The sequence below is a fragment of the Rhinopithecus bieti genome, unplaced genomic scaffold (assembly GCF_001698545.2).
Source record: "Rhinopithecus bieti isolate Rb0 unplaced genomic scaffold, ASM169854v2 scaffold_51230, whole genome shotgun sequence".
NCBI lineage: Eukaryota > Metazoa > Chordata > Mammalia > Primates > Cercopithecidae > Rhinopithecus > Rhinopithecus bieti.
The window spans coordinates 462,144-488,349 of record NW_016820119.1 but is presented as its reverse complement, the minus strand read 5'-3'; the positions used below and the strand labels follow the sequence as shown (position 1 = coordinate 488,349).

General features: G+C 43.1%; 2 protein-coding genes across 8 annotated transcripts in view; one reads left to right on the top strand and one right to left on the bottom strand.

Moving 5' to 3' along the window:
* Positions 1 to 9,565: 9,565 nt before the first annotated feature.
* Positions 9,566 to 14,463, top strand: SRSF5 (serine and arginine rich splicing factor 5). Of its 7 annotated transcripts, none has more exons than XM_017859591.1 (8): positions 9,566 to 9,727; positions 10,609 to 10,753; positions 11,064 to 11,134; positions 11,258 to 11,356; positions 11,642 to 11,711; positions 12,933 to 13,006; positions 13,459 to 13,569; positions 13,659 to 14,463. In XM_017859591.1, exons 2-8 carry the CDS (start codon positions 10,628 to 10,630, stop codon positions 13,921 to 13,923), a joined length of 816 nt encoding a protein of 271 aa, XP_017715080.1. In that variant the 5' UTR covers positions 9,566 to 9,727; positions 10,609 to 10,627; the 3' UTR covers positions 13,924 to 14,463. The 7 variants fall into 7 exon arrangements, with proteins under 7 accessions (XP_017715080.1, XP_017715077.1, XP_017715079.1 ...); XM_017859588.1 differs by having other exon boundaries at positions 13,656 to 14,463; XM_017859590.1 differs by having other exon boundaries at positions 9,567 to 9,731.
* Positions 14,464 to 18,142: 3,679 nt separating this feature from the next.
* Positions 18,143 to 26,206, bottom strand: part of SLC10A1 (solute carrier family 10 member 1) — a 16,761-nt gene continuing 8,697 nt past the window's right edge. Inside the window, exons 3-5 of the mRNA XM_017859584.1 lie at positions 21,492 to 21,670; positions 20,637 to 20,833; positions 18,143 to 18,697 (exon numbers count right to left, since the gene is read on the bottom strand). Of these exons, the coding sequence (XP_017715073.1) occupies positions 18,591 to 18,697; positions 20,637 to 20,833; positions 21,492 to 21,670 (483 nt within the window). The 3' untranslated portion in view covers positions 18,143 to 18,590. The remainder of the gene's footprint in view (positions 18,698 to 20,636; positions 20,834 to 21,491; positions 21,671 to 26,206) is intronic.

The window sequence follows — 26,206 nt, the reverse complement described above, 5'->3', positions numbered from 1 at the left end:
GAGAGAGAGAGAGAGAGAGAGAGAGAGAGAGAGAGAGACAGGAAAGCCATAGTTCTTTAAAATCTAATTGCCAGTGTTTTCACTTCAGTCATATTCTATTGGCTACATAGAGTAAACTTAGTGCATGTGGGAGGGTGTGTGTGAAGACTAGCATGTGAGGATCCTTAGGGTCACTTTGGGGTTTGGCCATCACAATGTCAATTCACTTTTTTGGTAAAACAATGACTGATTTTCCTTTGGGAAACAACCCCTCCCACAATGCCACTTGAGCTGTCTATCAAGCCAAGCCCACAGTGTGCCTGTGTATAAATTGGTCAGTTATACTAACCAATAAATACAACTTTTTTTTTTCTTTTGAGTCGGAGTCTTACTCTGTCACCCAGGCTGGAGTGCAATGGTGCAATCTCAGCTCACTATAACCTCTGCCTCCCGGGTTCAAGTGATTCCCCCGCTTCAGCCTCCCAAGTAGCTGGGATTACAGGCACCCGCCATTATGCCCGGCTAGCTTTTATATTTTTGTAGAGACAGAGTTTCACCATGTTGGCCAGGCTGGTATTGAACGCCTGACCTCAGGTGATCTGCCTGCCTTGGTCTCCCAAAGTGCTGGGATTACAGGCATGAGGCACCATGTCCAGCCAACACTTTTCTTAAGGTGGTTATACTGGGATTCTGTTCCTTGTTATATAAAGAGTCCTAACTGGTTTTGGCCACTGTCCCCGGCACAGCCTTTCCTGCCTAAAACGTAAATCTGATCATGTTATCTCTTATGAAAAATCTTGTGGCATCTACTCGGTGCCCACTGGGTAGAGTCCAAGCTCATTAATATGGTAGTCGAGATCTACTACCATCCCCTTAATGTCCACCTTTGGCCTCTTTTTTCCTTGCTTCTATTTTGAGCAACACTCAGCTATTTATACCATATACCCTGATATTAGAAATAGAGCCTTTGGCTGGGAGCTCTTGAGGCTTAATCAGGAATTAGCACAGTAGAAGCCGTGAGAGTGAACTACACCCAGCCTGATCAAGGTAGCTATATGCCCCAGACCTAGACCCAGAAGCTGTCTTAGTTTTATGTGCTAATGATGGAGACGCTGGGACTTTCCAGGTCACTGGCACCTATGGTCTGAAGTATCTCCCAAAATTAATGTGTTAGAAATGCAATTCCCAATTCAACAATGTTGAGAGGTGGGGCCTTTTGGGAGGGTTTAGGTCATAAGAGCTCCACCCTCATGAATGAATTAATGATGTTATAAAGGAGGTTGTTGGAGGGAACTTACTCCTCTTGCCTTTTTGTCTTCTGCCTTGTGGGGTCACAGCTTTCCTCTCCTCTAGAAGGTGCAGCATTCAAGGTGCCATCTTGGAAACAGAGAGTAGCCCTCATCAGATGCTGGCACCTTGGGTTTGGACTCCCTGCCTCCAGAACTGTGAGAAATACATTTCTGCTCTTTATAAATTACTCAGTCTGTGGTATTCTGTTATGGCAGGACTAAGATGCTGGCTTTTAGTCAGGCTCCAAGTTTCTGTAGCCTTGTATTCCTAAGGGTATTTTGCTGTGAATTCAACAAATTCTCTACAGAGCTCAATAGGATGGTCTAATTGCTTCAGCAGTGGGATATCTTAGTTCAGTTCTCCTTAACCCAAGCCATGGCCCATTTGGATGAGTACTCAATATCCAAGCTCTTTTTTTTTTTTTTTTTTGAGATGGAGTCTCGCTCTGTCACTCAGGCTGGGGTGCAGTGGCCGGATCTCAGTTCACTGCAAGCTCCGCCTCCCGGGTTGATGCCATTCTCCTGCCTCAGCCTCCTGAGTAGCTGGGACTACAGGAGCCCGCCGCCTCGCCCGGCTAGTTTTTTGTATTTTTTAGTAGAGGCAGGGTTTCACCGTGTTAGCCAGGATGGTCTCGATCTCCTGACCTCGTGATCTGCCCGTCTCGGCCTCCCAAAGTGCTGGGATTACAGGCTTGAGCCACTGCGCCCAGCCCTAATATCCAAGCTCTTAAAAGAGGAGACCGTTTGTTTTAGGTACAGTAGCCAGGAAGAAAATATGGTAGAGCTTCCCATTCTCTTCCACACTTTTGTGCAAGAGTAAGCCACTTTTTTCTGGACTAAACATGGCCCACTTGTGGGTGGTCTGATTTATAGAACAGATAAGATATCAAATGTTCTTGGCCGGGCGCAGTGGCTCACGCCTGTAATCCCAACACTTTGGGAGGCCGAGGCGGGCGGATCATAAGGTCAGGAGATGGAGACCATCCTGGCTAACACGGTAAAACCCCGTCNCGCCTCCCGGGTTGATGCCATTCTCCTGCCTCAGCCTCCTGAGTAGCTGGGACTACAGGAGCCCGCCGCCTCGCCCGGCTAGTTTTTTGTATTTTTTAGTAGAGGCAGGGTTTCACCGTGTTAGCCAGGATGGTCTCGATCTCCTGACCTCGTGATCTGCCCGTCTCGGCCTCCCAAAGTGCTGGGATTACAGGCTTGAGCCACTGCGCCCAGCCCTAATATCCAAGCTCTTAAAAGAGGAGACCGTTTGTTTTAGGTACAGTAGCCAGGAAGAAAAATATGGTAGAGCTTCCCATTCTCTTCCACACTTTTTGTGCAAGAGTAAGCCACTTTTTTCTGGACTAAACATGGCCCACTTGTGGGTGGTCTGATTTATAGAACAGATAAGATATCAAATGTTCTTGGCCGGGCGCAGTGGCTCACGCCTGTAATCCCAACACTTTGGGAGGCCGAGGCGGGCGGATCATAAGGTCAGGAGATGGAGACCATCCTGGCTAACACGGTAAAACCCCGTCTCTACTAAAAATACAAAAAATTAGCCGAGCGTGGTGGCGGTCGCCTGTAGTCCCAGCTATTCGGGAGGCTGAGGCAGGAGAATGGCGTGAACCCGGGAGGCGGAGCTTGCAGTGAGCGGAGATCGCGCTACTTGCATTCCAGCCTGGGGGAGAGCGAGACTCCGTCTCAAAAAAAAAAAAAAAAAAAAAAAAAAAAGTTCTTCTTTGGATTAATTCTGTGTACCTTGCCCCTAATAATTATATCAGGGAAGGAATAATTTCCAGGATTGGGGCTGATTTGGCAGGGTCACTACAATGGCACTGTTACGAATTGCTTTAGGGAGTTCATGCTTTTGAGGCCTCCTTCTTGATATCAAAAAAGGAAATAGCCCAGTAATTAGTCAGTTTCCAGTTCCTGAGAGTTTGTGGGGGTGGAGGGGTTTAGAGGGTAGGCATTAGGGGGTAGTTCTTGGGTAGATATGGCCCTTGTCTGATTATTTCCCTTTTTCATAAATGCCTTGAATGCTATGGTTTGAATGTGTTCCCTAAAGTTTGTGTATTGGAAACTTTATCCCCAATGTAACAGTGTTGAGAGGTAGGACCTTTACCAGGGGATTAGGTCATGAAGGCTCTGCCCTCATGAATTAATTAATGCCATTATAAAGGGAATGGGTTTGTTATCGAGAGAGTGGGTTTCTCATGAAAGTGAGTTCAGCCTTCTCCTGCTCTGTTACACACTCTCTTGCTATGGGATGCCTTCTGATCTAGGCACTCAAATTAGTAAGTTCATAGGTATTTTAAATATTGTACACTAAGTTAAACAACAGCAAAAATCAGAATGTAACAACCTAAGGAAGTCAGATAGGTATATAAAGGTGAACCTGAGTAAAAAAACTGGACATTAAAAAACCCCATATATTTCTAAGAGAAATTACTTAAGTATAGTTATTCTTTTGAAAAATCTTTAGAATTATAAGGTGGAGGCAAGGAAGTAACACTTTTCTTCGTGTTGGAATTTTTTTGGATAGCAATTTTAAGCATCTGGTGATATTTAGGACATTTTCGAAAAACAGAAAGTTGGTCAGAATGAATATTTTCCCCAAGCATGTAGTTGTGTAATGTTAAGTGAAAATAATGGTAAAAATTTGAATATACACTCATGATCATAAACTATTAAGACAAAGAAACATGGAAAATGCACATGATTAAGTTTTAGGAATTAGGAAGCCCTCATAAAACCAAGTATATATGATGATGATTCATATTTTGAAAATACAATTGTTCTTATAGAAAAACACGAAAGGGAAAGTTCAATAATGCTAAGTAGTTTTCCCTTAAGGGCTGGGAATAGGGATGACTTTTAAAAATCTCATATCTGTGTTTTATAAAATGATGAAGCACTACTTTTGTATTGAAAAACATTAAACAGTAAAAAAAAAAAAAGACCCACAAGAAGGAAATACAGCAAACTACAATCAGAAGTTGAGTTGCTGAGACAGGGTTGTGTTTTCCTCTTTCAGTATTTTCGACCGGGCACCATAGCTCACGCCTATAATCGCAGCCCTTTGGGAGGCCGAGGTGGGTGGATCACGAGGTCAGGAGTTCGAGACCAGCTTGGCCAATACGGTAAAACCCCGTCTCTACTGAAAAATACAAAAAATTAGCGGGGCGTGGTAGTGGGCGCCTGTAGTCCCAGCTACTGGGGAGACTGAGGCAGGAGAATTGCTTGAACCGGGGATGTGGAGGTTGCAGTGAGCCAAGATCATGCCACTGCACTCCAGCTGGGTGACAGAGCGAGACTCCGTCTTAAAAAAAAAAAAAAAGATGAGGTACTACTTTTGTACTGAAAAACATTAAACAGAAAAAAAAAAAAAACCCACAAGAGGGAAATACAGCAAACTACAATCAGAGGTTGAGTTGGTGAGACAGGATTGTGTTTTCCTCTTTCAATATTTTCCTGTTGAACATTTTCCTATAGTAAGCATATATGTATACTTCTTTTTCATCAAACTTTAAAAATAAAGATCAAATCATGTTTCTTTGTTTTCAGTTTTCTTTGTTTACAGTTTTATTATCTGACAAAGGGGTTGGGTGGAGCATTCATAGAGCAGTTGAAAATCTAAGAATCATTTCAAGGGTCAGAAAATGATTTTAAAATAATTAAAAATTTTTCTGTTGAAACATATTATCTATACATAGGGGGCATATGAAATATTTTATTACGTGCATAGGATGTGTAATGATCAAATCAGAGTATTTAGGATATTCATTACTTTGTGTATTTATCACTTCTATGTGTTGGGAACATTTTAAGTCCTCTCTTCTAGCTGTTCTAAAATCTAAAATACATTGTTGTTAACTATATAGTCACCCTACTCTGTGATTGAACATTAGATCTTACTCCTCCTATCTAACTGTATGTTTGTACCTATTAATCAATCTCTTATCTCCCCCACCCCATCAGCAAATGTTTTCTGTAAAGGACCAGACAGTAAATATTTTAGGCTTTCAGGCCATATGGCCTCTACCATAGCTACTCAGCCCTACCTTTGTAGCACAACAGATATAGGCAATAAGTAAATGAACAGGAGTGGCTATGTTCCAAAAATTTATTTATTTATGGATACTGACCTTTAAATTTCATATAATTTTCATGTGCTCAGATATTCTTCTTCTTCTGTTCCCCACAACCATTTAAAATGTAAAATTACTCATTTGCTATATAAAACAGGTGAGAGGCTGGATTAGGCCCTTAGGCCATAATTTGCTCATTTCCGAATTAGATGAAATCAGGATGGCAATGAATGAAACATACCACAGCTACACTGAAAGTCTCCAAGAGAGATGCCAGTAAATTTTGTTTATTTCAATCTGTGATTTCTTTGCATCTTTTTTCCTTTAAAGATTTGCTTCTAGGCTGGGCCCGGTGGCTCACGCCTGTAATCCTAGCACTTCGGGAGGCTGAGGCGGGTGGATCATGAGGTCAGGAGATCAAGAGAGCAGCCTGGACAACATGGTGAAATCCTGTCTCCACTAACATACAAAAAATTAGCCAGGCATGGTGGCGTGTGCCTGTAGTCCCAGCTACTCGGGGGGCTGAGACGGGAGGTGGAGGTTGCAGAGAGCCAAGATCACACCACTGCACTCCAGCCTGGGCGACAGAGAGAGACTCCGTCAAAAAAAAAAAAAAAAAATTGCTTCTAATTTGGATGTCTAAGGAAAAGGATGCCAAGCCATTTTGTTGAAACATTAATATAGGAATAGGATGACCTGAAAAAAATGCTCATGCAAATCCAGGTCTATAAATATTGAGTCTTTTTGGTGCTATGCATTTCTAGAAAACACGAATAACATACATGAATCAGTGATGACTGTATTACAGGGGTATAAACAGAGTATTGTAGGCTGGGTGTGGTGGCTCACGTCTGTAATCCCAGCACTTTGGGAGGCTGAGGCAGGCGGATCACAAGGTTAGGAGATTGAGACCATCCTGGCTAACATGGTGAAACCCCATCTCTACTAAAAACACAAAAATTAGCTGGGTGTGGCGGGCGCCTATAGTCCCAGCTGCTGGGGAGGCTGAGGCAGGAGAATGGCGAGAACCTGGGAGGCGGAGCTTGCAGTGAGCAGAGATCGTGCGACTACACTCTAGCCTGGGTGACAGAGCGAGACTCTGTCTCAAAAAACAAAAAACAAAAAACAAAAAAATCCAGAATATTGTAAGATCACATAGGAGGAAGAGTTAATTCTGATCATGGAAGATGACTTTGTATTTATTAGAGAAATTGGTAAGAAACAGTCCAATAGTGATATGGTTTGGCTCTGTCTCCCCACCCAAATCTCATGTTGAGTTGTAATACCCAGTGTTCGGGGAGGAACTTGGTGGGAGGGGATTGGCTCATGGGGCAGATTTCCCCCATTCGGTTCTTGTGATAGTGAGTTCTCACAAGATCTGATGGTTTTTAAAAGTGTGAGGCACGGCTGGGTGCAGTGGCCCACGCCTGTAATCCCAGCACTTTGGGAGGTCAAGGTGGGTGGATCACGAGGTCAGGAGATCGAGACCATCTTGGCTAACACGGTGAAACCCTGTCTCTACTAAAAATACAAAAAATTAGCCAGGCTTGGTGGTGGGCGCCTGTGGTCCCAGCTACTCGGGAGGCTGAGGCAGGAGAATGATGTGAACCCGGGAGGTGCAGCTTGCAGTGAGCCAAGATCACGCCATGCACTCCGGCCTGGACAAGAGCAAGACTTGGTCTCAAAAAAAAAAAAAGTGTGAGGCCCTCTCCAACCCCTTGCTTTCTCTCTCTCTCCTGCCATCACCTGCATGAAGAGGGTGCTTGCTTCCCATTTGCCTTCTGCCATGATTGTTAAGTTTCCTCAGGCCTCCCAGTGATGCTTCCTGTATAGCCTATGGAACTGTGAGTCAATTAAACCTCCTTTCTTCATAAATTACCCAGTTTCAGATAGTTTTTTTTTTTTTTTTTTGAGACGGAGTCTCACTCTGTCGCCCAGGCTGGAGTGCTGTGGCCGGATCTCAGCTCATTGCAAGCTCCACCTCCCGGGTTCATGCCATTCTCCTGCCTCAGCCTCCCAAGTAGCTGGGACTACAGGCGCTGCCACCTCGCCCGGCTAGTTTTTTGTAGTTTTAGTAGAGACGGGGTTTCACCGTGTTAGCCAGGATGGTCTCGATCTCCTGACCTCATGATCCACCCGCCTCGGCCTCCCAAAGTGCTGGGATTACAGGCTTGAGCCACCGCGCCCGGCCTTCAGATAGTTTTTTAATAGCAGTGTGGGAATGGACTAATACAAATAGGGAGACTTGAGATTAGATGGTTGTCATGGCAAAAGCCAACATTGCAGAAGACAAGTTTTAAAATATTGTCTCTAGGTACTACTAAGGAAAAATTACTTTTGTGAAACTCATAAACTTTTAAATAATAAATAAATCAGAGAAAAGTGTTCATTAAATAATTGGTCCTGAAGAAAATCAACATGAGCTGAAGGTAGCAAATTCTTCCATGGTGTACAGCACCATCTTTTTTACTTTTCACCCCCAGAAAACCTTTTCCAGATTACTTTTTCTTATTGCAGCCAAAATAAAGTGTAGTTGTTAGTTCCTTCTCCAGTCCCACTGCTTTACTTTACTAGCCTTAAAAACAAAACAAAAAAAGTGGTAGTGAGTGAAATAAAAAGAGTTGCTTTCATAGTAAACATAAAATGTAGAAAGTAATCGGAAGACTTGTTTATTATGCAGAAACCAAACAAATGTAATTAAACACAAATTGGTTTGGGACAATTTGTGCATTATAAAATGCCAATGTTCATCAGGCCAACAACTAGATAACATTTTTTTCTTTTGATTGAACAAATACATTTAATACATATTGTGTTATAAACCCATCCTTAACTCCCACATCATAGGTAACTAACTTTACAATTTTGTCATGTACCCACTGAGACTCTTTTTATTTGCACATATAACTATGAACGGACAAGCTTATCCGATACAAACTATCCAAGTTTCAGTTCTGAGTGCCTAAGGGCCCCTGAGGTCAGAGTTAAGTATCAGTTGTCTCCTTCTTCCTGAACTACTTTTTCTGTTTAACTCTAGTTGCAAGCATGCAACTCCACATTCCAGGCACTTCTCAAAAATGGGGTGCACTGGGTTCTACATAAAAGCATTGAAGCAAAGTTAACCAATCTCTTTACGCCTAAGTTTCTAGGTCTACCAACCTTATCGGGACCTCGCGGGAGTTAATATGGAGGACTGTGTTTCACATCCACTTTGAAAGCACGGCATTCTCTGTTTCTAAAGAATTGCAAACTTTCATGTGTTACATTACAAAAATCTGAACGGGGAGGATTAACCAAATACCATTTCGACTTAAAAGCAGCTTGAGGCCGGGCGCGGTGGCTCACGCTTGTAATCCCAACACTTTGGGAGGCCGAGACGGGCGGATCACGAGGTCAGGAGATCCAGAGCATCCTGGCTAACACGGTGAAACCCCATCTCTACTAAAAATACAAAAAAATTAGCCGGCGTAGTTCCAGCTACTAGGGAGGCTGAGGTAGGAGAATGGTGTGAACCCGGAGTCGGAGCTTGCAGTGAGCCGAGATCGCGCCACTGCACTCCAGCCTGGGTGACTGCGCAAGACTCCGTCTCAAAAAAAAAAAAAAAAAAAAAAAAAAAAAAAACCAAAACCCCCCAGCAGCTTGAAACCTCTTCCAGCCACTCTCCCAGAGTGATGGGGTTCTAGTTGCAGTACCATTTTCAACATTTCATCAGTCAAAACCCTTTCATTTAAAAAAATACTTCAGTTCCTTAGTCTTCTCACTACAACAAAACCATACAGCTGTGGCATGGCTGAAAAAAGAACTCGAACATCTAGGAGCTCTCTGCTTTGAAGGCGAGAGATAAGGAAAGGCCAGGTATTTCTGCAAAGCTAAGTTTCTTCTAATTAGTAATCTTGTAGGTGTCTAAGAAAAACTTTAGATACAAGAAGGGTTGATACTTGTCTCAGGAGACTCTTCTGGGAGACATGATGATGAACCGAACGCCAAGGACTTAGAAGGGGCGAACAACTTCAACCGATGTCCCTCCAGACTCCGGCACCTGCCCGCAGTGCCCAAGCGAGTTCCCGCCCCCGGCCCCACCCACCGCGGGCGGAGGGTCGGTCACTCGCAGTGTCAAGGTAAGGAGGCCCACGTTCCCCGAAATTTCCGGCCCTCCCAAAACTTCCGTCTTCCCTGGGTCCAACAGGGTGGACCCAAGGCCCAGGGGCGTCCCCGGAAGTGACGCAGAGACGCGGCCTCCATTTTGTGGAGCGCCAGAGCTGCTAAGTGCGTCAGTTGTGGAGAGGCGTAGACGAGTTAAGTCCTGGTCTGCGTGGAGGCCGACGACTCCGTCGCAGACTACGGACCTGTCTGGGTCTCAGCCGCTAAAGACCCCGTCCGGTAGGTGAGTGGCTCACTTTGAGGGCAAGCCTTCTCGGATCGAGGCTTCTTCATGGCCGCTCAATTCGTGAGCGGCTGGGGCTGCTCTTTTTGCGGAGGACGGCGTCTAATGAGCGCAGTTGATTCGAGGTGGGCGCTGGGGCACGTCTCCCTTTTGGCATACTGTTTGGGGGGTACTGAGGTGGAAGGGCGGTCACTGTTAGGGTCGTTTTTACACAGCGGTTGTGCGCCCCTCCCTGCCGGTCATAACGTCTTCATCTCCCGGACCCGTAGAGTAGTGGGCCGGGATCTCCCTGACTTTGCTGGCGATGCGGCTGGGCCTTTTGGAGGGCGGCCGCAGTGACCCCAAGAACAGTGGAGTTGGGAGGCAGAGGGAAAAGGGAATTTGGCACGCGCGACTCTGCTGCTGCTGATTTCACCGCCGCCATTTTGTGGCCGCAGAGCGCCCGCCCCTGTTGGCGCAGGCGCGGTCGTGGCGTCGCGAGAATCCGGCTTCCACACGCTGTGACGCGCCCGCGAGGCCGCCATTGGGCTGGCTTTGCGGAGGGCGAGGGCGGCTCCGCCCGCACTTCTCGGCCTTTCCTAACTGCGGCAGATGGGAGGGGGCCGGAGAGCCCTGGAGAGTGTGCGGCTGCGCAGTTGGAGAGGTGGCAGTGGGCGTTGCGGTTGCTGCGGTCTGGGCCCAGTAACCGACCGTGTTGGGAGGGAGCTGGTTTTTAATTTTGTCTGTAAGTTAACTTGGCTTCATTAGAGGCACTCTTGGAAATCCCGTTCATAACATCACTGGGTAAACATTTTATGCTGTTTGTTTTTGATTATTTGATCAGGCGTTTCTCTGTGACAGTCATTGCTGTTACCTCGATTGAATTACTTTCTAATAGGAAGTACTAGCCGGACATCATGAGTGGCTGTCGAGTATTCATCGGGAGACTAAATCCAGCGGCCAGGGAGAAGGACGTGGAAAGATTCTTCAAGGGATATGGACGGATAAGAGATATTGATCTGAAAAGAGGCTTTGGTTTTGTGGTAAGTATTTAGAACTGGGTGAATTATCTAAGTAGGTAGAGGTTTGATAAGCAGTTGTTTTCGATCTTGAGTCCAGGTAGAATATTTGCGTTCAGAAAATGTTCCCCAGGCTTGTGTGTGAGTTTTATTGAGGCTGAAAACAACTTTAACTTGCCGGCTCACTGGAAGCCACTCCTAGTGGCTTCTTGATTAGGTTTGACTATGTGGCAATGTTGTTAAGATACTTCTTTTCCTATTCTGTCGCCTGATTTCAATGCTTATTATGTTGTAGAATACTCTTCTAAAGCCCATGTTTATACTTACATTTTAGGAATTTGAGGATCCGAGGGATGCAGATGATGCTGTGTATGAGCTTGATGGAAAAGAACTCTGTAGTGAAAGGTGAGACTCCTGTATAACTAGTTAGCCTTGGGACATAGAGCCGACTGGGTCTGCTGGCATATTTTTCTAAGTAGATCTATATAACTTAAGTGTGTAACGGAGACTCTTCTTCCTCTTTTGTAGGGTTACTATTGAACATGCTAGGGCTCGGTCACGAGGTGGAAGAGGTAGAGGACGATACTCTGACCGTTTTAGTAGTCGCAGACCTCGAAATGATAGACGGTATGTGAAGGTGGGACGGCTGCGTTGAACTATTATTGTAGGGGTAGCATTTAAGGTTCAGGAGACATTAGCAGTGATGATTCGGGGTCCTGCCATATAAATGTTTTTCTATTCTCACGTTAGCCCATTGTTCTTGATGAATCTATATGAGTCGTAGAACACAGAATTTGTTGACGGAAGTCATTAAGATGGCTTGTCATATCTGATGGCTTGAACTTGCCCACAGTTGAACACAAGTGCTGTCATTGCATTTCTTCCATTGTGAATACGAATTTTCTTCCTCAGAAATGCTCCACCTGTAAGAACAGAAAATCGGCTTATAGTTGAGAATTTATCCTCAAGAGTCAGCTGGCAGGTTTGTTGAAATACAGTTCTGAGTTATTTTAATGTGGTTTTTAAAAAAAGTTAATGGGTAGCTAATGTTTTATTTTATTAAAAGTAGTTTTATCTTAAATTAATGGATTTAATGGAATTGTAATTTTAAACATTTAATTAAATGTAATTTGGGGGATATTTTGAACTTTAATATTAGTGATCAAATGTAAATGTTTTGAGGATATTTTTCTTGTTTTTTAAAATCAATTTTTAACCAAATATTAAACCCTTTATTTGCCAGCCTGTCTGTGTCGTTGGCCTTATGACGAGGAGTGCCTGTGGGTTATCCTAATCGTTGTCTTGGTCACTCTTGGTTGGGCCTGGTTGACTTTGCCAGTCAGCTCCTACAGTGATCAGTTGGCCACCTCTAGATCTGTGTTTGCCGGTCTAGACGTTATCGGTGCACTTCCTTGAAGTGCCAGGTTGCAGCGATCCCAGAGCGTTGATAACGTGATCTGATCCCTAAGTTGAGACCTGTCTTCCTGTAACGCTTCCGAATAAGAGGTCCGGTCGAAAAGAGTTGAAAGATACGAAATTAGGTGGTCGTTGGAATCCTGATCGCAGTAAAGTGGTCCTTGGTAACTGCTCGAGTAGAACATGTCTGCATCCGCCAATAGTCTGCTAATAGGGAGGGCTGTGCGATTAAAGGCTTCCATCGATTGGGTAGTGTCCTTCAAGTGGGTGGCGAAGAGCCAGTCGGGCATATGTCATGAAGGTTTCTCCGACCGATTAATGGTTTGCTGCTTGACTAGCCTAGGGAAATAATAATAAAGGTAAAGTAAACTTTTTTAATGACATATGGGGCACAAAATAACTGGTGTCTTGTAAATGTTCTTTTTTTTTTTTTTTAAATACAACTTCTCTACTTTAGTCTTTACTTTAAAAATATGTACTGTTTCCTTTTTTGTTTTTTTTGTTTGTTTTTTTTTCTTTTGTACTGAGCTCAGCATAGACTAATACTACCTTAATGTTAAAATCTGAATTTCCTTTAGCATTTTGCTTAAAAGCAATATGCTATTTCCTTATTCCGTGCCCTGACATAGATAATTTTTGAATTCTGATAGAATACAAGTGTGGTAAATGCCATGTTTGTACTTTATCTAACATCTTCTCTTTCAGTAGTCTTGTTTTTTTTATATCATGTGATTGTTTGTGTGTCCCCTTTCCTCTTCTTTGCTTAACACAATTATCTTGTGTTAAGGATCTCAAAGATTTCATGAGACAAGCTGGGGAAGTAACGTTTGCGGATGCACACCGACCTAAATTAAATGAAGGGTATGTACTGGAAATTGTGAAAGTCTTTAAAAATACCCTGAAAATTTTACTGTGAACTTAGTGTTGAGGACTTAAAATTTGAATATGTTATAACGTAGAGATTTCTCCAGGGACAATTTTGCCGCCTCCCCTCCCCCCTACACCTTTGGCAGTGTCTGGAGACATGTTTGGTTGTCACAACTGGTTGAGGTAGGATGCTGTTGGCATCTAGTCGCTAGGGGCTAGGCATCCCGCTAAGCATCCCACAATGCATAGGGAACCCTCCCCAACAATTAATTGGCTCGAAGTATAACAGTGCCAAAACTTTGCTCTTTTAATACTGTGTTATCCAGAAATGAGACTCAGTAACAATAGCAAAAATGAACATAGAAACGAGTTAACCTAGACTGCTATGTGCAATATGTGCGACTACAAGATATGTATACTTTAAAAGTGGCTTTTTTCCATTTTAGGGTGGTTGAGTTTGCCTCTTATGGTGACTTAAAGAATGCTATTGAAAAACTTTCTGGAAAGGAAATAAATGGGAGAAAAATAAAATTAATTGAAGGCAGCAAAAGGCACAGGTATTTCTAATTTTTAAGTCAAAAGTTGTATTTAATGGGTTTGTTGTAGAGTCTTACCTAGGCTGATTTCTTCTCATTTTTCATAGTAGGTCAAGAAGCAGGTCTCGATCCCGGACCAGAAGTTCCTCTAGGTCTCGTAGCCGATCCCGTTCCCGTAGTCGCAAATCTTACAGCCGGTCAAGAAGCAGGAGCAGGAGCCGGAGCCGGAGCAAGTCCCGTTCTGTTAGTAGGTCTCCCGTGCCTGAGAAGAGCCAGAAACGTGGTTCTTCAAGTAGATCTAAGTCTCCAGCATCTGTGGATCGTCAGAGGTCCCGGTCCCGATCAAGGTCCAGATCAGTTGACAGTGGCAATTAAACTGTAAATAACTTGCCCTGGGGCCTTTTTTTAAAAAACAAAACCACAAAATTCCCAAACCATACTTGCTAAAAATTCTGGTAAGTATGTGCTTTTCTGTGGGGGTGGGATTTGGAAGGGGGGTTGGGTTGGGCTGGATATCTTTGTAGATGTGGACCACCAAGGGGTTGTTGAAAACTAATTGTATTAAATGTCTTTTGATAAGCCTTCTGCTCACATTTTTGTGAATGTCTGAAGTATATAGTTTGTGTATATTGACAGAGCTCTTTTATAACTAAAGCAAATTTAATTTTTTTGTACTAGAAAAAATTTGAACATTTTAGTTCCTGGTTATTAAAATATGTTAATTCAGAATTAGTTTAATGCCTCAATTAAACTAATTAATAGCTTTGGACACATAAAAGAGCTCTAAATTTGCTTGTACATAAAGGCTTAATTTGTTTTCCTTGTTAGGGTCAAGGGTGTCCTTCACTCTTAACAGCTGCGGGACAGACACATTAAAGCAGCTGTTTGTTATTGATAATAAAATACTATAAAACTCCTTTTGTTGGTTTGTCTGAAGAAGTCCTATGCTGTTTACTTCTCATCCTTATCATCGTACAGTACATTTAAAACACTGAACACATCCAGAATCCTGGAGTCGTTATGGTCTCTTTAAAATAGTGTTTTGATGTCTCCAGGCTATTAAAAAGATAAAGATGTAAGCGAATGCTAAAATCACAATTGAGTTTTCTTTGTGTCCGTGGCCCCCCCAAACCCCCCATGTTTTTCCTTTTATCTCCTGACTTTATTGGCATCAGGTTACTTAAGAGGAGGATAGTGTGGAAAACAGTGTTTCTTGACTACCTTAAAGGTTATGACAGGTTTTTTTGTTTTTGAGATGGAATTTTGCTCTTGCTACCCAGGCTGGAGTGCAATGGCGCGATCTCAGCTCACTGCAACCTCTGCCTCCAAGGTTCAAGTGATTCTTCTGCTTCAGGCTCCCAGGTAGCAGAGATGACAGACATGTGCCACAATGCCCAGCTAATTTGGTGTTTTTAGTAGAGACGGGGGTTTCACCCTGTTGGCCAGGCTGGTTTTGAACTACTTACCTCAGGTGATCCACCTGCCTGGCCTCTCAAAGTGCTGGAATTACAGACATGATCCACTGTGCCCAGCCTTGTTTTTGTTTTTTTGAGGCAGGAGCTTGTTCTGTTGTCTAGGCAGAAAGGTAGGGGTGTGATCACTGGTCACTACATCCTTGACCTCCTGGGCTCAGGCAATCGTCCTGCCCTTGTATCTTGAGTAAGGGCTACAGGTGTGCACCACTGCGTGTGGCTAATATTTTTCTAGAGACAGGGTCTTGCTATGTTGCTCTTGCTGGTCTTGAACTGGACTGAAGTGATTCTTCTAACTTGGCCTCCCAAAGTGTTGGGATTATAGGTGTGAACTGCTGTGTCCAGTTGTGATGCAGATTTGGTGGTCAGGTAACATGAATGCTTAAGGGACTTTGACATGGTACTTATTGTCTTGAGATATGTATGGGATAGTACATGTTTAAAGGAAAACAATAGTGTAAAATGCCTAAGGTCCTATATCCACATTAATCTTAGACTTCTATATTTGAGCTTTCAAGCCCTGCCTTACATGTGTAGAAAAGGAGCTGTATCGATACAGGAATCTCAAGACACTTAGATATATTCTTAGTTCTGTGGGGGCTAGACTACATAAATACTGGGAAACGGTGAATAACATCTATGTAGCTTCTGATGGTAATAGGCACTGTTTTAAGTGCCGTATCTGTGTTGACTGAATCTAATACCATTTTACTGGTGGGAATTCAGGAATTATTCAAAGAACGGGGATGGATTGGTATTAAAATGCAGGAAGTCTGATTCCAAGACCCCCACACCACACTCACTGTTGACATAAAGATTTTTGCCTCTAGCCTTCCAGGGATTTGGAAGACGGCAGAATTAGAAGCACTAGAAAAACGTAGCTTTTAGCTTCCCGAAAGCGTGGGGATTGGGAAGTGGGAATCTCCATTTGGGACAATTGAAAGGTTTTTGATACCCAAATAAGCTGAGTTTAGGAGTTGGTATATACCTGTTGAATTAGTTGAGGGAACCAGGTTTATTTTAATAAACGGTGAATTCTAGATTTTCTTAGTGTCTCTGAAGGCAGTACTTGGTTAGCCTGAACGTTGCAAAACATGCTTCTCAGGGCAGTGTGGTATGTTGATGTTTTTCCCGTCTACCTCTAGATAATCAGACAAACTTTTTTTTTTTTTTTGAGGTGGAGTCTTGCTCTGTTGCCCAGTTTGGGCGGTCTTGGCTCACTGCAGCCTCTGCCTCCTGGGTTCAAGCGATTCTCTTGCCTCAGCCTCCTGGGTAGCTGGGATTACAGGCACTCACCCCCATGCCCAGCTTTTTTTTTTTTTTTTTTGTATTTTTAGTAGAGACGGGGTTTTACCCTGTTGGCCGGGCTGGTCTCAAACTGACCTCAAATGATAAACCCATCTCAGCGTCCCAAAGTGCTAGGTTTACAGGCGTGAGCCACTCTGTCAAGTCTTATTTTTTTAATTTTTTTTTTTTCTTGAGACAGAGTTTTGCTTGGTCACCCAGGCTAGAGTGCAGTGGTGTCGTCTTGACTCCCTGCAACCTGTACTTCCCAGTCTCAAGTGATTCTCATGTCTCAGCCTCCCAGTAACTGGAATTACAGGCTCCCACTACCACATCTGGCTAATTTTTGTATTTTTAGTAGAGGCGAGGTTTGACCATTTTGGCCAAGCTGGTCTCGAACTCCTGACTTCAAATTATCTATCTGCCTGCCTTGGCCTCCCAAGTGTTGGGATTACAGGAGTGAGCCACTGTGCCCAGCCAAGACTTAAGCTACTTTTAATCTTGTGTTAGGGAATACAATAAATTCCTTCCTTTGAAAAAATGGCAGGGAGATCGGTTATGTCTTAAAAAGGGACTCTCAAAAAACCAGGCTTGAGATATCATGAGGAGAGTGGATGTAATCCTGAGGAAAGGTTTAGGACCTGCCTTTGTAGGGCATGGTTTAACCTTTGTTTTCTATGTTTATATTTCTTTCATCTTCATTCCTTACTTTTTTTTTTTTTTTTTTTTTTTTTTTTTTTTGAGACGGGGTCTTGCTCTGTCGCTAGGCTGGATAGAGCGCAGTGCCTCTATGTTGGCTCACTGCAACCTCTGTCTCGGGTTCAAGTGATTCTTCTGCCTCAGCCTCCTGAGTAGCTGGGACTACAGGCGTGTGTCACCATGCTTGGCTAATTTTTGTGTTTTTGGTAGAGATGGGGTTTCACCATGTTGGCCAGGATGGTCTCCATCTCTTGACCTCATGATCTGCCCGCCTCAGCCTCCCAAAATGCTGGGATTACAGGTGTGAACTACTGCATCCGGCCATGTTTATTCCTTTCTAAGGGCAGTTTGAGGCCAACCCTACCTTCTTCAAAAGCTAAACAAATATGTTCTTATAGAACTTGTATGTAACCAAGTCTCCTAGCAGATGATGTTGGTTAGATAATAGAGAAAACAATTTGAACAGTTAGGTATATATGGATATAATTAGTAAAAATGATAGTGTTTTCAAAAATCTGCTTTTTTAAGAGGATGTTAGTGACCCAAATCTGTGATTCTCATTTTGGTGTTGGGAGTATTTGTTAGTCCTGCACATTTGCCAAACTGATAGCCGAAAACTATATTGTCTTGGTTTCATTTGTACCGGACCATACAAAGTGATAAAAATCCCAAGTAATTAAGCATGATTGACTTTTTGTAAGTGTTAATATTCGTTGTTAATCATTTACTTGATCTTTATTTGCATGTGATATGCAAAATGTTTAAGTTTTATTAGAGACAATTTGAAATTTGTGAATTCTAGGTATTTGAACATTTTTCTTTGAATTGGGAAACCACTCCTTTAGTTTGCTGTACCCAGTTTTGGGGGTGCTTTGTGTTAAAACCAGGTATCTACTGAACTTAAAAAAGAGATTCTTAGGTAACATTGTGTTACCGTGTTCCTGGTTTTCCTTGTCAAAAGTTTTCTCTACTAACGTGATGCATTTGCCCAGTTGTTTCATTTCATTAGCTATTTTTGAGTTTGTTTTGCCTAATTGCATCTTACTGTGTTCACTTTTGCATACTTAATGTCAAATTTGACTTTTCGGGAGCATCATCCCAATCATGTCAAAAGGGAAGGAATGGGATCTGGATTTTTTAGATTAGAACTTCTGAAGTCTAATTCTGCAGCATTCTTGAGCATTTATTTCTCTTTTGGGTCACAAAACTTGGAATGGGATTTGGGTATTTGAGTAATGGGTTAAACATATATATTGATTAGTTCAGGAATTGAGTGACTTAAGATGCTTATCAGGCACTATTTTAGAGATCCTGGCAAGAGGCAGATTTAGTTTCTGGTTTCATCGAGTTTCCAGTCACTGAACAAGTCTTTGAAATAAGTAGCAAATTCTAAGTTGGGGATGGGTGAGGCTTCTTGGGCAGACACCCTGTCTGTGTTCCCAGCCAAGGCTTGATGATTCTGATAGATGTACCGGAAATGCTGGAGAGAGACTCAGACAAGACTGGTGTTTTTGCTCCTCTCTGTAGTTGACCAGACTGGCTTTCAGAATTGCTTTGGGACCAGAATTCAGGCCACCAGGGGAAGGGCTAGGCTGTGCAAGGGGAGCAGTCCTCCCCTTTGTAGGTGCCATTTCCCAGAGCTCCTGGAATTGTTTCTTCAGTTGTGGCAGCTGTGTAGATCATTTTTGTTTTATCTGTAAAGTTAAGGGGTCATAGGTGTAGAGAGAGAACAAGCGGAGTGAACAATGAAGCTTGTTTAATTTGGAAAGTACAAGAATACCAACTCAGCCCTAGGGTGTTGTATATATTTTCCATCTCTATTATCTCTCGCATGGTTTACTCTTTAAACTGACTTTCCCCTCAATCTTCCTAACGGTAGTACTAGTAATAAAAGTCTTAATGAATTAGACTGTTGAGTCTTCATCATCACTTCACCTCTAACTTCTCTGTACATACAGTAAAACAACAGGGGAGATGAGTTTATGTATGCAAGGAGTGTGTCGCATTCAGGGAATGAGGAGGCAGGGAGGAAAGATCTTTCTGAGAAAGTCTAACCAAGAGAGTTTCCAGTTCACCCCAACACCCAATTGTTCTGCCTCTTTTCATGCCCATCGTGTAGGTGGTGGTGCAAATTTGAAGATAGCTTTGATTCCTGCACCTTTCTATACATATGGGAGAGTTCTCTATACAGAGTGCTTCCATCTGTATAGAAAGGTGCAGGAATCAAAAGTATAAAAACTTGACAGATTCTTTCCCCTGAGAATAGCTTCTTGGGGCCATTAGGTCCAAAGAAATAAGTTGCTTTGATTTAATGTTTCCACTGGGGTCTTCCGAGATACATTGTGAGGAAAGTTCTTTATAAGTCTTGAGAGCTAAAGATCCATAGAGTATTGTCCTTTGCGGTCAGTCCAGGCCTTTGTGGCACTAAAACCTCAAATCTGGGAACTTGGTTGGTCTAGAAACTTCTGTGCACTTTTTGTAAGAGGGCAGCAAATCTCTTGTGTTCCTCTCAGGTAAGCATCAGACTAGATTCTCACAACTCCACTGTAGCTTTGAACCAGAGCTTCAAAAATGGTTCTAGAGTGTGGTCAGCCTGTACTTGTTTCCTGTTGGCTGCTTGGCAACCTAATTACATCTTAGCTAATTGCAAAGGGAAAGAGAATCAGCATTTGCTAGTATAATGTAACAAATTCCAACAGGGAAAGTTGTGTATTTCTCCTAGGGTGTAAATCACAGTCCCTAGGTTCTAGACAAGGTTTTGAAGGGGACTTCAATTCATGGATTTGAAGGGACAGTTGAAGGATTTGGAAAGTACTTAGGAAGAATATACTAATGTTTAGAGTTAGTTATAATGAAATGTGTTATAAAGTAGGTTTGGATGTTTGAATGTCCTGTTTTTTTTTTTTTTCATTGTTAAAGTACACTTTGAGGAAGACACTCTGGTCTCTGGTCTGTCTTGAGGTTCAATTTTATTTTGAAAGGTAGTGCTCTGAGCATTTTAGAGAAGAGCTGCTATGTTAACTCCATAGTGATCAGAGTAAAGTATAAATCATTAATTAATCAAGTTTATTATGGAGGTAGTCACTGTTTTAACAATCTTATGCTTAAGTTTCCTTTACTGTGTAACTGGAGTTGAGAAATCTTTTTTTTTCTTTATTCTGGGTTATATTAGGCTGCAGTGCTTTTGTATGTTTTTCCTCACATGGGGGTGCCAGTGGTGCTGTGGCTCTGATCTGGTTCCAGGAAATGAGAATCTAGTCCTGAGAAATGGAAACTTCCCCAACTCTTGTGAGTAGAGGTCTTTCACACAACTAATAATCTCAGTTGTCCAAGGCAGTTCTGTCCTATGATGTCTTCCCTACTGAGACAAAGCAGCCCAAATTCCTTCAGTTTTATGAGGTAAACTGCATCCACAATTTCATTCTCCCAGCTAGAAGGAAGAAATGGAGTGCAGTTGATGGAAGTAGCTTGGATCTTTAAAGCTTCTCGGATGCTGCTTGGGGCTACCTGGTTCTTGGTGGTTTGATAAAAGCTAAAGCCCTATCCAAAAAGTCCCTGCTAGAAACTTGCTTGTTGGCAGGCTCAGGTCCAATACTGGAGCAGAACTTGAAGTAGGCATCATTCAGTACTCACCCTTGGGAGTCTTGAATTTCTCATAGCACCGAAAAATGGCAATGAGGAAAAGCCCTTCTCCAAGCTGGAAAATCATGTAGAGGAGAGGAAAGAAGAAAAGTGGTCCAATGACTTCAGGGGGAAAGGCCACATTGAGGATGGTGGAACAGAGTTGGACATTTTGGCATCCGGTCTCCATGCTGACAGTGCGTCGGCACCTGTTGTCGGTGAAGAAAACTCCACATACACTCAGAACGAACTGGAGGGAGCAACTTTGTCCCAGTGCCGCTACCAAGGAGTTTGTCAGCAGATGGAATCTAGACCCTGGACAGGGGTACTTTGCTGTTGCTATTATAGGTGTTTGGATACCTTTGGTGTCTGGCTTTTTAATCCATTCAAATATCTTTCCTCAGTTTTTTTCAAGTCTCTTGTCCAGTTAAGTCTCTTGTCCAGTTAGTGCATCTGAACATATTGCCAGGAAAATGCCTTGCCCAGATTTCAGGTTCCTAGCTTGTTACTCTTTTCCTGAAAGACTAGGACAAGAATGAAGCCCATGGGACAGTGGGACCTAAAATAATACTATCTCCAGGCGTGTGGTGGCTCATGCCTGTAATCCTAGCACTTTGGAAGGCTGAGGCAGTCGGATTAGTTGAGCTCATTAGTTCAAAACTAGTCTGGGCAACATGGTAAAACCCCATCGCTAGAAAAGATAAATCAGCTGGGCATGGTGGCTTGTGCCTGTAGTCCCAGTTACTTGGGGGACTGAGGCAGGAGGATCATTTAAGTCCAGGAGGTTGAGGCTACAGCGAACCGAGAATGTGCTACTGCCCTCCAGCCTGGGAAATGGACCCTTTCTTAAAAAAAAATAATACCTACCGTGCATTGAGGCAGAAGAGAGCGGAGAGAACATAACCCAGCAGAAAGCCAATAAAAGGCATCAGGGAGGAGGTGGCAATCAAGACTGGTGTCATGGCAAACATGATGCTCTTGCCCACATTGATGGCAGAGAGAACTGTGACAGCCACACTGCACAAGAGAATGATGATCGTCCCTCCCTGGAAATGAAGACAAGAAGAAAAGGCAATTAGAAGAGTTGGGGATAGAAAGGAACAGTGAGGAGGGAAGCACAGGTAGAAATTGGAGGTGGGAAACATTGCAATAAAACACGAAGTGGAAGGGAATATGAAAGATCTTTATTTTCTTTTTGGATTTCTTTTCTTTTTTTAAATTATTAATATTAGAGACAGGGTCTCACTATGTTGCCCAGGCTTGTATTAAACTCCCGGACTCTGGTGGTCCTCCTGCCTTGGCCTCCCAAAGTGCTGAGATTAGAGGTGTGAGCCGCTGCACCAAGCCCATCTTTTTAGATTTCTTATCAGTAGCTAGGAAGCCTGGGGACAGCTGATTAACACTTTGATTATTACAAACTCAACCAAGCACAGTTTCTGCTTTTGACACGTCTCTACATAGCAAACTGAATGAAGTGTTATATGAGGCTGTTCAGGCCTCCTGCAAAATGCGTGTATTAAAAGTTTCAAAGTCAGTATTTTTGGAACTTATATACACATTGCTACAATACTGTGATTGTTCCACATACTTTGAAACTCATTAGAACTTGTCATACATATTTGTCTCAAATACCTTTATTACAGATAGGGATTTTATCCATTTTAGGATCAATTTGACTTCTGGAAATTGCCAAGAGTCATTTGAAACAAAGCTGGTCAAGGTGGATGATCAAGCCCGTAAATACGGTTTTAAACCCAAAATGATGTCTAATAATAAGGGGACAAACCTACTTTCTTGAGTGACCTGCAAATTGAATATGAAGGAAGTTCCCAAAATAACTTTCAGAAATGTCTTGGGTGATAACAACATCATTGCAAACTACGCGGGTCTACTCTGAATGAAATTATAGGATTTTTCACTGTGCAACACAGGATGCAACCTTTCAAAGTGCATGTCCGTGCACTTTGTGCTTTCCAGTGTGCATTTTAGAGAATTGCATGCTCCAAAATGATAAACAGGTATGTGTAAATTTAAGACTGTCCCTTTTACCTCCTTTGCAAATGTTTCTCAAACTTAACCATGTTATTTTGTAATAGTTATTATGTGTTGGTTCACTTTTTGGTTCATTCACGTGTTGCATTTTATATTTCCTAGTAACATTTTAAAAAATGTGGTAAAATATGCATAGCGAAGTTTGCCATTTTAATCACTTTTGAGTGCACAGTTCAGTGGCATTAAGTACATTCATAATGTCCTAACGACATTTTAACATTTGTGTTGCTCACATTTCAGCTGCACAGCTTTGTGTTTCTGTTTTTAATGCTTGTTGCAACTGATATGATCATATAAAACATCACCTATACCAATTAGTGGTCCTATCCCAGCATAGGAAGGACTTTCACACATCTCTTCAATAACCATGTGCTTCAAGTTTTATTAAAAGTCTTATTAGCTAATGAGCTTCTCAGTTTACCTTTGCATTTTTAGTTGATTTCGCCTTTTGGATTTCTGTCTTTCGAGTTTGTCCTCCACCCAACAGTCAAATAGTTTTTATCTCCATCAAGAGTGTAGTGGATAATTTAGGAGGCACTGGGCTGCAGGAATTGTCCACGAATCCAGAAGCCCTATTCCTCTGTATCGGCATTCACTCTTATTCTCTCACTCATGTTCTCTGACTCTTGGGGGCTGCACAGTTGTGGTTATGAGCACAGACTTGGATATGATCCAGGTGGGAAAGCTGGCTTTGCTAGTCTCCAGGTGTGTAAGCTTTGGGGAGTCACTCAACCTGAGTGAGGTTGACAGCATAGGACCTGGCATATAAGAAACATTCACTAAACTGTAACTCCTATTATTACTCAAAGGGGAGGAATGTAACATTCTAGAGTTTCGTCACTCTCACCGCTGCCATCTCTGGAAATTTATCCTGTCTACAACCCCTGCTGAGACAAGTGGCCCTCGGTAGTTGCTTCTCCATAGGCCACCATGTTTGGTACCACCTGACTTCATTGCCCTGCCCACAACTGGGATGAGTGTCCACTAGTGAGCAGCCAATCCATTGGCTTACCAGTGACACATGAGATGACATGTCCACATGCTACCCACAAAGGTGGCCTGCACAGGCTGGTGAGTGGTAGAAATAATCAGTTTCTCTCACTTAGGAAGTTTGCAGGATTACAGAGAGGGAAGCAATAGAAGGGACAAGTGTCAAAACACACAGAGGCCTGGGAGCAACAGAAGCCACAAGTTGGCAGAAGCTATAAGACAAAGGAGAGTTAGGGGTCAGTTCATCAGTAGCAGCAGGTGTGGGAAATGCATGGGTAGAGTGTTAAGTCAACGAAATGGTGGGATCCTTATTAAAGAATGGTGGATGGCTTATGGTGAAAGTGGCTCCTGGACCATGTCGTTCTCAGATTCATCAGCCTTCTAACCACATAGCCTTTGGATAAACCCTTGCATGGGTAAGTTAAAAATTTCTTGGCTGGGCGCGGTGGCTCAAGCCTGTAATCCCAGCACTTTGGGAGGCCGAGACGGGCAGATCACAAGGTCAGGAGATCGAGGCCATCCTGGCTAATACGGTGAAACCCCGTCTCTACTAAAGAATACAAAAAACTAGCCGGGCGAGGTGGTGGCGCCTGTAGTCCCAGCTACCCGTGAGGCTGAGGCAGGAGAATGGCGTGAACCTGGGAGGCGGAGCTTGCAGTGAGCTTGATCCGGCCACCGCACTCCAGCCTGGGCGACAGAGCGAGACTCCGTCTCAAAAAAAAAAAAAAAAAAAAATTCTTGAATTGCCTTTCAAAATGAGCATCCCTGAAATTGTATCTTGGTATATCTAAATATGACCTTCTACCAGCAAATGCAACTGGTTGAACTCAGTGTGAGCAGATACCTGCTGCCAGAGCTAGTTATTGAAAGTTGGGTTATTTTGATTTGCAAGGTCCTAGGAGGGTTAAGTGTGCAAAGAGGCCAGGACAATCATTTGTTCATTTTCCAGTTTGGCACTCACTATATTATTTATGGGACAGGGTGACAAAGGATGAGCATAGTCCTCAAAGAGCCATAGAAATAAGGGAACCTCAGCCTTTGCAACTTGACCCACATGTTCGTCTCTGCATCCTCACAGGAGTGATTCCAGTTTTGGAAAATAGGAAAATCACTGTAGCTGTTGACTTTGTGGTTAACCCTGGAGGTTTAACCAGGGACAAAATGGGTCCAGGGCATGCCTAGGTTTTTTAGATCACCTTTTATGTAGTCCCTTATTACTAGTCTCTGTCTTTCTAGCCAAGGTATTAGCCCTTTTAATGTTCTCTGGCTTCATTTTGACTTCATTTCCTCTTTGGCATTGAGTAGTGGATGTGCAACACAACAGGAACAGAGACTGGTTGAGACAATCCTGGCTCTGCCAAGTAACTTTTCCGGGCCTCAGTTACTCTATCTGCAAATTGAGAATAAGGCAGGAGACTGAACTTCATCTTAAAGGCTTCTCCAGCTTTAAAATTTGAGATTCTACTTTTTGCAACCTCAGAGAAACGCTTCTAAAGCTACTCTGAGGTAGAAAGGAGACATGCTGTTGCATCAGTTGTCATTAGCACTGTGATTTGGTGTTCTGGTCTCCAGTTTCCCACCTATAAAACAGGGGAGGGTAGAGTAGCATTAAATGATAGCAGTGGTCACTTCACATTTTAATATTCTTTATATTTTATATGCATTTCTTTAAGATCGTTTGTGGGTGTATAGGATTTTTTAAAAATTAAAGCAATCTGATGCACCTCACAAACTACCTTAAAGAAATGAAATGATGCACACAAACATGTTTCTCTGTGTATGTTGTTTTTCTACTGGTGTGTGGAAGGGCAGCAGACAGGACTTGCCCTTCATTCCTTTATTTATTCTCAGGCATTGGCTATGGGGGCACTGTGATAGGTGCTGTGGATTCAGTGTTAATTAAGACATAGCCTTATGGTTTTGCTTCTTGAGAAATAAGTGGGGAATAAACATGAACAGGTATTTTTAATGCAGTATAATAATTTCTACAGGGGTTGGCTGGAGTGTTGGGTGCTATGGGAATGAATAGGACAAGCATCCTACTCAGGCTTAAGAGGTTTAAGGAAGGCTTCCTGGAGGAGGCGCTCTTTGTGTTGCGACTTAAAGGATGAGTGAGAGTGACCCAGTGAAGGATGGTGAGTGGGGTGAGAATTGGGAGGAAGAGTGTTTCAGGTGAAGGGAAGGGCATGTGCAAAGAGAAAAGAGCTGAGACTGGTAAGGTCAATTGAGACCAAATCAAGAAGTGCCACATTGGCCGGGCGCGGAGGCTCAAGCCTGTAATCCCAGCACTTTGGGAGGCCGAGACGGGCGGATCACAAGGTCAGGAGATCGAGACCATCCTGGCTAATACGGTGAAACCCCGTCTCTACTAAAGAATACAAAAAACTAGCCGGGCGACGAGGCGGGCGCCTGTAGTCCCAGCTACTTGGGAGGCGGAGGCAGGAGAATGGCGTGAACCTGGGAGGCGGAGCTTGCAGTGAGCTGAGATCCGGCCACCGCACTCCAGCCTGGGCGACAGAGCCAGACTCCGTCTCAAAAAA